Below are 12,093 nucleotides of genomic sequence, written 5' to 3' on the forward strand. Positions count from 1 at the left end.
CCATTACTCATTAAGAGAATAGGGACAACCCTTTTAGACCATGCGCCAGATGGGCCGACCATTTTTCCCGTCATTAAACTAGCAAAAGTGAATTCAGACACGCCCTAAGTGTGCTTGCGCCGTGCGCTTTAGACCATGTGCCTAGATCATTAAAATGGGGCCCTGTATCTATAAAAGCTAATGTTTTTTTTTGTATTTAAAGAGAGGAGAAGAGTCTAGTTGTAGCCAATATACTGTTTTAAATATCCTGAGCATATAGTGCTTTCCTTATAGGCTAGCGCTTCATCTTTTATATCATGAGATTTAAAAGCGCACACAAAGCTACAATAAACTTTATATATAACCTGTAAGTTGGTGAAAACGTAATGTGCACTGACTGTCTCAGATGTGGCCGTTCCAGTGACGGACAAAACTGTAATTTTTGTAATTCACTGATCAAAAACCTCGTAACTCCATCCGAGCTTGATTCTCATCAAATGTTATTATTATAATGACACATGCATGTCTGACCAATTATAAAGCCACAATACCAACTTTGATGACACTGTGTTTAATTATTTAAAAAACATGAGGTTTCCGCCCGATAGCGACGATTTGTAAATTTATGGTTTTATCAACTACCTGTATGACCTTATTGTGTTCATATCTGATTTAAGCTCAAGTTTCACATTAAATGTGAGTAATATATATACTTTTAATATGATATTTTTAGCAATGCATGTTTGTGCAATTTTCTTACTTTAGCGGTTAGTGGTGTGCAGTGGGATTTTTTACATATCAAAACTGTGCTGTGGCAAAAAAAAAAAAAAGTTGTGCAACACTGGATTAAAGCAACACATTGTCCGATTAAAATGATGTAGTGAGGATCTAGATGTGATTGTTTCTGTGCTCTGGATTAGATTGTAGCATATGAATAGTGATTCACTTGAAGAATGGGCAACAGATTAGATTTGGACTGATGTTGATGTATGACTCTGGACAGAAGCGCAGGCATGAGAGTGAAGAGCGCAGTAAGAAGATTTATGGGTACTTTCTGCTCTGTTCATTTACACACACACACACACACTGGGGAGTTAAATAGACCAACAATGCCAAAAGCTAGTGCTGTCCCACTAATTTAAGATGAGAACAGAAGTCATGCGCACACATTCATTTACAGTAGATGATACATCCCTTAAAAAGAGGCTTTTGCATGTGGTACGCTGCTCTCTATAAATACCATTTTATCTGATGTATTCATTTGATTTTATATATATGCCTATATGAAAAAATAATACAATTATAAATACAGCAAAAAAATGTGTGTGTGTGTGTGTGATACATGAAACTGCAGTATGACTTCAGTAAAAAGAATGATCATTACCATATTAAAGACAATGCCTCGCAGTTTGATTAAAAAAATAATCAGATTTTCAAACCCCAAATTACTTTAGTAGTTCAGTGATGGACAACCAAATTACATCAGAAATTATTTATTCATTAGGCAATCCTGCAAAAATCTATTTTGTGCATCTGAAAGATGCAATCTCCAAGGCTGTTACTCGATCTGTCTGTATTTTTGCACGTTATATCAAGCTTTCATGGGTTTTTAATGATCTTTTATTTTTATATATTTTAGGTTTCATTTTAATTTTAGTTTAATTCTTTTTTAATTTACCTTTGTCATTTTTTATTTAAATATTTCTTTTGCTTTAATCTAATTTTTATTTCAGTTTTAGTTTTAGTATTTATTATACTTCAACTTAAAGATATTCATTTCAGTAAGTTGCCAAGGCAACATTTTTAAGTTTATTTTAATACATCAGATTTATTTCAATTGCCAAAAACTATTTTAAATAGTTTTACTTAATTCATTAATCATTTAACTTTGAAGATTTTATCTAACTTCTAAAGATAATTTCCCCCCAACATACAGCTATGTGACTCACTCACACACACACACACACACACACACACACACACACACACACACACACACACACACACACACACACACACACACACACACACACACACACACACACACACACACACACACACACACACACACACACACACACACACACACACACACACACACACACACACACACACACACACCTTTGAACTCACTGGAATGCCTCATGTCCTTTTGCATTCGTTCCAGGTCATTGTCTGGCTTCTTCACACACCCGCTGGCAGTTGAAGGTAAGTGTTTCTGAGGCATACGAGTATGTGTGTGTGTGTGTGTGTTTTAAAACATGGTCCAAATCTGACCTGACTGTGAGGACAATTGTTTGTACAGTAGTCAACATTTGAAGTGGATCAAAACCTTTCATCAGTTATACATGAATTTTGAATAATACCCGTTCTTGTCTTAGGACAACTTTGATCAACTTTTTTGATCCACTTCAAACGTTGACTACTGTACTTTCAGTCAAATACATATTAAAGGTGTGTAAGTCTGTTTTGTGATATTTTATGTTGTGCTGGCCGATACAGTCTTGGACTGCATACTGATGTGGATGTAGCATCACACAAAAGCAAAAGCATTTTCTGAAGCCCTATTCACGTGTGAATTTTCCACTTATTTATGCCTGATTTTATAACAGGGGAGTTACTGAGACAAAGCATCTGGTATTCGGTTGGTCATGTGACCAATAAGAAGAGAACAAAACAGCTTTTCTAGACTCCATGACAAGATAAAGTGCTATTTAGGCAATTCTTTAGGGATTTTTACAGTGGTAAATCGGTGCACAACAAGTAATTTCCATGTGACTAATCAAACTATCAATTCATCTGCTTTCTGAAAAAAGAGACATCAAACATAGCTAAACTACAGCAGTCACATGGTCTATTTGTGATGTTTTTTTTTTTGTTAAGAAAACACAGAAAAAAAGATCAACAGCTGGCATGTATTAACGTCACAAACCGCCCTTTGGATTCTCATTTTTTACATCTAAAAATTAATCTGATGGAAACATAATCTACAGCTCTGAACTGGCTCTGAAATATATCAATATTTCCAAATCTACATTTTAGTGTGCTAGTGGCCATGACTTCAGAAATATTGTATTTACTGGTCAATGGCACTTATCTGGATATTTTTAAGTGTGGATAATGTTGGCTGCCTCATAAACTTATTGGCAGAAGTAAAAATCAAGGATCCTGCAGATGACAATAGCACATGAGAGCGGAGAACGCAAACACACACTCCAGCTCCTCATTCTTCAGCTGATGGCTTGTGTAATGGCGTAAAGTGAAGAGAGGTCAGCGTAAACACTGTGCGGCTCTCATTACCTGCTCTGGAAATATGATTAGACGTCTTGCGTTACACACAAGAATCCCAGGTCTCACACAACGCGCACACGAATCTTTTCCTGACAGACTGCAGTTAATCAGCACTGTCTCCCATGCTTTCCTGTTCCTCTAGGAACTTCATTTCAAAACAAACGCATAACTAAAACAATAATTCGAGATGTTATGTCTGAGGATGTTGTGTTTCCGTCTTCAGATTGTCAGGCCTGGGACGAATGTCCTTCAAAAGTAAGTCAAGGGTGGGATCCGTGGCCTAGCGGCTAGTACACATTGAGCTGTGGTGCTCATACCAAACGTGTTCATTTGAATGTGAATAAAAGTGACAGTCTAGTATGGAACAGTTTTAGCGCTCCAGTCTTACCTCCATCCGTGCATGCGGAAGCCAGGACACTGTTCTCCACAGCGCATACACGGCTGCCCCCTGTCCGGATCCTCATCCTCGCTCTGCCAGAGAGAATTACAGGATTTTCAATATTATTTACTTCATGATTTATAGGGCCAGATTTGCTAAACCCCAAAAGTCTAGGAAACTGAAACAAACAATGATGTCCCACACTGTAAAATTTCACAGCGCAGGTTGCTTTTTGTGAATCTCTCTGATGATGTCATAACAAAAACTTGTAAAAAAATTAAACTAAAATAATATAAAAATAAAATTGATTAAATATGTTCTTTGGGTAGGTGTATGCAGGTGTGTTGTATAAATACATTCTCTGGCATACTATATACAGGTACATCCAGCTTACATTGTCCTTTGACGTGTATTTTCTGCCCTAAAACATACTAAAAACAACCAGGTACATAATTCACTCAGATGTCGTCAAAGGGAGAAAAAAAGTCAAAAAGTCAAAACGCTGTCATCATTTCCTCATTTATGTTGTTTCAAACATTCCATGAAACACAAAAGATCTTTTGAAGAATATTTCTTTGGTGACCATTGACATCCATTGTATCATAACACCCCCTTTATTTTAAAGGAGAACTCCGGTCAATTTTAACATTGAGCTCATTTTTTTGTAAATTTGGAGTGCTGTCAATACAGAGAACAACGACAAAAATCGGTGTTGCCTACACCGTGTTATCCTCTTTTTTAAAATTTGCACCCTGTTGACTTCAATGGGGCAAGTTTTAAACCTGCTTTTAGCCTCTTAACATCCTTGATGTGTCATTAGAAGTGCACAGGTCATGTGAGTGATTCCTTCAGAGTGAACACGGTGAATCTCCACTGAAGTCAACAGGGTGCAAATTTTAAAAAGAGGATAACACGGTGTAGGCAACACCGATTTTTGTCGTTGTTCTCTGTATTGACAGCACTCCAAATTTACAAAAAAATGAGCTCAATGTTAAAATTGACCGGAGTTATCCTTTAAGATATAAAAAAAATTCTTAAATTCAATTCAAAATACATTTTCATTTTTGGGTGAACTATCCCTTTAAACAAATACATTGTAACCACAATTTAACTTTCTTGGTAATTATGGTGATTTTATTTGAAAAGTGTTGCATGGATCAAGGTTTAGCGGCTTACGTTTTTTTTTTAATCTAACGACTTTTTAGTATTATAGTAGTATTTTTTAATGCTTGGTTATTTTTATTGGTGTTGCAGACAAGTTGCTTGTACAATTTTTTCAAATTACAAGTGCTGGTGACTCATATAATATCCCAAATAAGATTATTTGTTTTTCTAGGTCTGCGAGTCGGATTAGCATGAGGGCTAGGCGGGGTTGAAGCCTAACTCGCCATCAGGAGCACCAGGACTGGATATTAAGTGCTTTTATTTACTGGAGCGCATGAGAAACAAACACCAAAAGCCAAGTGATGAATCGGCGCTACCTGATCAAACCGCACACGTATCCAGCTGATGCAGCGCGAGAACAGCTGGACTGGTGTCGGTGCTTTTGCCTCTCTGTTGAAGTGATAACCAGCGCCAGTCACTCGACCCATGTGAACCTTAAAGGCTCTGTGGTAAACTTAGCAGAAACCAGATTGAATAGCTCCCGCCATGTAAACTGCAGTGTTAATTTTGACAGCAAATTTGGACTAAAATGCTGTTTACTTTAGTTTTAGTCATATTTTAGTCATCTGAATTGTTTTAAGTTTTAGTTGACTAAATATCATAAGATTAAGATACATACATAAGATACATACTCTTTGTATCTCTGTATGTTGGAGATTTGATTTGTTTTTAAATACTAATTTTTCCAGTGGTAGAAAGCGTTGTGGCACCAAGATCGGCTACTATGAAGAGGGCCCTTGTGTTTGCTATAGACCACTGTGTGTTCTTACTCCAGGCCTGAAATCCAACACTAATTTCTCCAACAAAACACAGTACCAAAGGTGAAATGCAGCAGAAGTAGATTTATCTACTGTACAACACTTCAGGCGGTGTTTAGCCTCAAGGTCTTCTGCTTGTTTGTGGGAACAAATAAAGCAATAAAACTGAGAACTTGTTCTTCAAAACCTCCAAGTGACGTGATTAGGGTGTTTGAAATCTTTGACGTGCCTATATACAAGACAACAGCCATAAAAACTTAAACACCTGGTTTGCTCTCTCACACACACTGAGGGCAAACCCAGAGTCTTAACATGCTAGATGCTTTCTGTTCTTCAGATAGGCTACATTAGGACAGAAATTGGACTTTTAAAGATGTTATGTATTACAAGTTATACCATAGTATATAGTATACCCTTACTGTACCATGGTAAAATTTGTTGAGAACAAAGTATAAGCAAGAAATGAAAACCTGTTACAAATGTGGGTTAGTACAAAAATAGACTATGCACTTAATTTGACAAAACAAGTTTTAGCATATGTCATGACAATGAAAGGCAAGAATACACTTTTGTTAAACATAATTTGAAGTTCTTAGTCAAGATTAATGCAGACGAGGAACAATAATAAGCTTTGTGAGCTGAAAGCCCAGTCAGGACGAGCGAGTGTGAGGGAGAGCCGGACTGCAGCCGGACGGCGGCCTCTTGTCGCCAGGAACGAGAGATCTATGGAAACACGCGTGCTAAAACAAACACTGCCTGTAAGATCAGTGAACTCTAACACTTCACTGAACCGAGACCAGAGCATTGCTATTCACTGCTGAGAGAGAGAGAGAGAGAGAGAGAGAGAGAGAGAGAGAGAGAGAGGATCTTTGAGTGTTTTTTCTTTTCTGAATAGTTAATTGCATTAGCCTGTTTAAAAGACTGAATAAGAGAGTAGGAAGGGGGAGGTATGAGGGGAAAAAAAACAAGCATTTTTTCTGTCGCCTTGTACAGAAAAAACTGTAGATAGTCCAAGAGTTCTGAGAAAAACTAAATTGCCACGTTCACAAATTAGGATCTGGCATCAAACTAGTAGGGTTATAAAAAGAAAAACCTGCCATTCAGGTCCAAAGCTGGTAATGTTCTAGCCTGGAAATCCAGACCTAAATCTGAAAGATTAATGGTCTGGCGTCGACTAATGAAAATCGGCCAGCTCGAGGGGCGGCACCAAGCATGCGTTTGAAAATCTCACTGCACGCAATTGGATAACACTACGACCAATCACAACAATAAACCCCATACGCTTAGTTACCAGCGGAGCTAACTGGTAGATTAGACTCTTACCGTATCCGATCGGCAAAACAGCAAAAACGCCCTTCTTGCAAAGGAACGATTCGAGCGCCGTCTTCTGTTCCTCTTTTAGATAAAAAGCCAAGTCTAAAGGGCAGTACACACCGGGACGAATATCGGCGCACGTTATTCGCCAGCGTTTTTCAACGCGTTTTTTGTGTTCACACCCAAGCGATTTTCGCTGACGATGAGCCGAGTGAACATGCAAATTCATTCCCTGACATTAGATGGCGCTTAATGTAAAACAGAAATACCCCGGTTTTGTAGTCGCTGTCGCGTTTGTCATATAGTTCTTTATGTTCCGACACCAACGAGACCAGCAGCTCTACATTCATCTTGCCTTGCATCTTCCTTGTCTTATTTCTTCCCGGCAGTGTAGACGCTACTTGGCGTATATCTTCTTCGCCGTTACGTATGTGTGCTCGGCAAGACCGTTTTGTGTTTGAGCGCCCCCAAGTTGTGTTTTACTGTAACTTCAGAAGCTCCAGACACGTGAGCAAAAGCGCCAATCTCATTGGTCGGATAGTTTTTGACGCGGTGCGTCAAACCAAAAAAATGAACCCGAGGCGTTTTTAAAAAAATGACGCTTTTACGCGTGGCGTTTTTCGCGTCGGTGTGCACACTCACATTGGCGCCCTTTGTTTAGTCACAAGGCGTTAAACGTCGGCGAATATCGCGCACGAAATTCGTCCCGGTGTGAACAGGCCTTAGCTCGTTCATTGTAGCGGCCAAAGCCGTTTCAAACAACTGGTGTTCATCCATAGCCATCTTGCAATGTTTACTAATGACTTCGAGTTCGACGTCACAGCGCTGTCGTCTTCTGTTTAGCTCGCCTCTGGCCCGCCTATATCAGATAACCTGATGTGATTGGTGCAACTCTCGGATACAAGGGCATATTTAATGAGCTCCATTACTCGACGCCAGAGTAACTCGCTGAGCAAATTCAACTTGTGCTCTCGCGAGAACTCTGGATTTCCAGGGTAGTAATGCTCATGAATTTGATTTTAATGTACTATTATGAACTGAAAGAATTGAAGGCTGCATTGTATTGCAGTTAACAGTATAAGAAAACAATCAATGCATAAATGTGGGTTTGAATTACATTACTTTTTATTTATTTATTGTGTTTATAAAATTTATATTATTAAATAGATTTATCAGTGACATTTATCCCAGACCAATATACTTAATCTAAAGCAAAAGTCAGTCAGTGTTACACAGACTTTTGGGAAATACCCAAAAGGGCTTTTCACACTGCGCTTAACCCTTGTTTATCGTCGTTCTAAACACCGCTTTTAACCCTGGGTAAAGGAACGTTTCACACTTGTAATTTAGAAGAGGGGTTAGCACTGCTTTTTACATGGGAAACCATTGAAACCCCCTCTTCCAGAGCAGGGTTAGTACCACTTTTGCAGTGTTAACCCCGCAATGCGGTGCCAAACTTGTACAGTGTGAAACGAAGAGGTGTTAGAACGTTGAAGATAGACGTTTACCAACAGATAACCAATCGCCTACATATCTGCATGCTTTGTATAGTCATGGAAACATTGTGCATTTTATATAAACAGTAAATTCAGCGTTTGAAAGGAAAAATGTCAAATACTGACAGAAAACGCGTCGATTTGATAAAAGAAGAGACCATTTCATTTAATCTTACCTTTATAGTCCAAAGTAAGTATCCATTCAGTATAAACTCGATAGTACAGTCGGCAATAAGAGGATGTGCAATGCTAGAGTTATGTAAACAGGTCACGTGCTGCGTTCATCCAATCTGACCCCGAAAATATGCAAATATCCTGGGGTTTAGGAATGTAGAATGTGCAATGTCAGTTTATGAATACCCAGGACTAATTGTTAACCCTGGGTATTTTATGAGCAGTGTGAAACGTAAAGCAAGATAACCCAGGATTCAGTTTACCTGCAGTTTTGGAAAAGCCCTAAAGTAACTCGAGAACTGAAAATAACCAAAATTCCCAAAGTAATGCAAATAAGGAAAGTAACAAACATACTAATAGTAACAGAAGGAAAAAAAACAAAACTATGGTTATTAAAGAAGGTATCAAGGCCTAAAGCAAGAACTAGGGTTGGGTATCGTTTGAATTTGAACGATTCCGATTCCAATAAGGTAAAAAAAACGTAAAACCTTCGATATCATTCAAATTGAGTCTTATTGCAAAACATTTAATTGTAGCTGAAATCATAAACAAAAATCAACAGGCTAAAGAACACTTACGCAAGGAACGTTTTCCTGTGGTTTAAAAATACCATAGAAAAACAACTAGCCTGACTCACATTGAAAAGCTCACAAATTTTAATTTTATAACAAGTATCCGATTCATGACCTCAAGTATTCGATTCCAGAATAGAAATCGATTTTCAACTCCCTACCCAATAGCAAGAACCAGTACTCAGACAAACACAAAAACAAACAAAGGACAAAACACAAATTTGGAAGATCTCAAGTACAAAAAGTAACACAGGTAATGTAAGTTACAAAAGTAATGCAAGTACAAAAAGTAACAAAAGAAATGCAGAATTAGAAAAGAAAGTAAGGAAAGTAACAGTAGTAATGTACCCAAAGTAATGTAATTAACAAAAGTGCTAAAGGTAGCGCAAGTATGTAAATTAAGGAAAGTAATGAATGAAAGTATAAGTAATGCAAGTAATAAAAGTGCTAAAAGTAACGCAATTAAGTAAGGAAAGTGATGAATGTAATGAAATGAAAGTAATGCAAGTATTGAAAGTGCTAGTAACACAAGGGCTAATAAAAATAAACTTATTTTAACTTTAAAATTTGCATTTTTAGAATGCTGTGTCATGCCAAGATGCTGCAAAAGATGTTCTAGTGAGTGTTTACATTGAAAAACAGCAGCGGAAAAATGCGTTCTGTGTGAACAGCCCCTAAAGCAAGTATGTTAAGTAACGAAAGTAGCAAAAGTACAAAAATGAACATAAGTAACCTGAGAAAGAATAGAAGATAGAAGTGAAACGGGTAATGACGGGTGACGTAAGTGAGGTAGGCTAAATAACAAAAAGCAACAAATGTGCAGAGCGCAATGTAAATAAAAATGCAAGAAAAGGAAGTACAGAATGTAACAAATGTAAAAACAGTAAAGCATGCAAGGAGAGCAACGAACGTACAAAAAAAAAAAAAAAAAGACAAAACAATGACTCAATAGCCAGTTTAGCAGAGTTAGCCTATCTCTCAAATGTTATTGTGCAGATTACTGGGTAGACATTTGCAGAGAAAAGATAACACGAAAAAGCATAAATCAAAACAAACTATGACGTGTTACAGAGTATGCGGAGAAACATACGATGACCGGACGGTTTTATGTCCCGTCTCTTACGGTGAGACAGGAAGCTCTCCGGGTGTCTTCCTGTCCACACCCTCAGGGAAATTTCCTCTCGATTGTGACCATGACAACAGTTGGAAGAGGTCAAGAGCTTTTAAAAGACACTTTTTTAAAGGCCCACCATCATTGTTTCCTCAGATCAGTGTTCTGTCCTGAGTGGGACATTCTTAATAATAACTAGCATGACACTTACAAGGGGGTGTTTGAGAAAAGAAAACACTAGGTGAATGTCAAAGAAACTTGCTCGTGAATCCTGGTCAAATGTAAAAGGACAATATCAGATGATCTCCATTCATTTCATTTTAAGATACAAAACTACAAGATTTATTTCACCATTAAGACCATCTGGTACAGGTCTGATTCAAAACATTACAGAGAGCAGCTTCAGGAAACAAAGAGTTTCCTGTTCTAATCTATTCAATATTCTAATCCAATTAGCATCTTCAATGAACATTGGCCTAAGCATGTCCTGATGTTTTTAGGTTGTGTTTACTTTTTGTCCCTGTCTTCCCTTTCCAGACATTTAAGGAATGTTTCCTAAATGGAAAGCACTTCCTTCAGACAGGATGAAGCATTCTGTTAGGATGCTAACTGATGCAGATCTACTATTAATCTCAGGGCTAACGTTTTTGTAATAATCTTAAAACTGTATATGACATATAAAAATCCAAAATTGTAAAATTAATCCGTGCTATAACTTGTTCTGTTCTTGTAGACTTTTTAAAAATAACATTTCAAGAATAATTTTGCATTAGACCTTATTTGTTATTTTAGACATAAACTAAACACATTATTTGGGTAAATTCAGTGTAATAAATTGACATACTAAAACATTCATTATTAGGCTATGAAACGGTATCCTCAACCGATGTCGTCACCTGCACAGGTAACGGTGACGTAGGCACAAACAAGCCACGCCTCCACAATGCATTAGTTAAAAAAAAAAGCCACATTAATGGTTAGAGGCAAAATAATGACTGATAACTATAGGCTACATGCAAAACTTACAGCGGATACAATTAAAAGTAAATATAGGAGCAGTGCAAGTTATAATATGAAACCTATACTCCGTGCCTTGCGATGAAAACAGTCTCCTCAGGTAAAATAAGTGCGTGACACAAAAGTAACTTTCGACCATCAAAGCAGCACGATAGGTTTAAAATGACCTTTAAAACAGCAAACCACACTGCGTTCGTTCAAAATACCTGAGCACAGACTGTAGAAAGGGATCAAATGCCTTTAGATAATGTTAAAAGCGGGATGCCACGACATGAGAAACTCTTACCGAGCGATTGGAGCGTCGCTTCTTTGATCCGCGCGTGAACATGTCGGCGGCCGCAACGATTCACGCGAAGACTCTCATGTGTCCGCTGAAGTTTCCTTGAACCCAACGTGACTTCTTCCCGCTCGTCTCGAGGGTCCGAGGGTCTGGTTTTTGGCCTGTAGATCTCTCAGCTGGCAACAACTCCACCAGAAGTTGCCCGTAAGAGCGTGTAACCAGACGGGCTACACCTACAGGACAAGTGTTTAACTGTAGTGTATCAGGAGTCAGGACCACCCCCTACTGTACCTCATACTCCCATCTCAAAAACACTCTGTTTCTCTATGAAACCCCCTAGCGTAGGCCTGCTGCACATTGGTTTTTGATTAGTTTTAGGTATTAAAAATACGTATATTTTGTGTAGGTTATAGTGTAAGTGTATTGTGATATATACGGCTTGTTATTCAGTTTTATTCATACTGCATCTGCTGTTGTCTGTCTATCTGTCTATCTGTCTATGTATCTATCTATCTATCTATCTATCTATCTATCTATCTATCTATCTATCTATCTATC

The 12,093-nt window shown here is 37.9% G+C and overlaps 1 protein-coding gene across 1 annotated transcript in view; it reads right to left on the reverse strand.

Annotated features, from left to right (window-relative positions):
- prickle3 (prickle homolog 3) overlaps positions 1 to 11,801 on the reverse strand; it is a 41,107-nt gene extending 29,306 nt beyond the window's left edge. The window contains exons 1-2 of the mRNA XM_079898102.1: positions 11,542 to 11,801; positions 3,659 to 3,741 (exon numbers count right to left, since the gene is read on the reverse strand). Coding sequence (XP_079754228.1) covers positions 3,659 to 3,741; positions 11,542 to 11,583 — 125 coding nt within the window. The 5' untranslated portion in view covers positions 11,584 to 11,801. The remainder of the gene's footprint in view (positions 1 to 3,658; positions 3,742 to 11,541) is intronic.
- Positions 11,802 to 12,093: the final 292 nt, after the last annotated feature.

Source organism: Squalius cephalus, assembly GCF_949319135.1.
Source record: "Squalius cephalus genome assembly, chromosome: 16".
NCBI lineage: Eukaryota > Metazoa > Chordata > Actinopteri > Cypriniformes > Leuciscidae > Squalius > Squalius cephalus.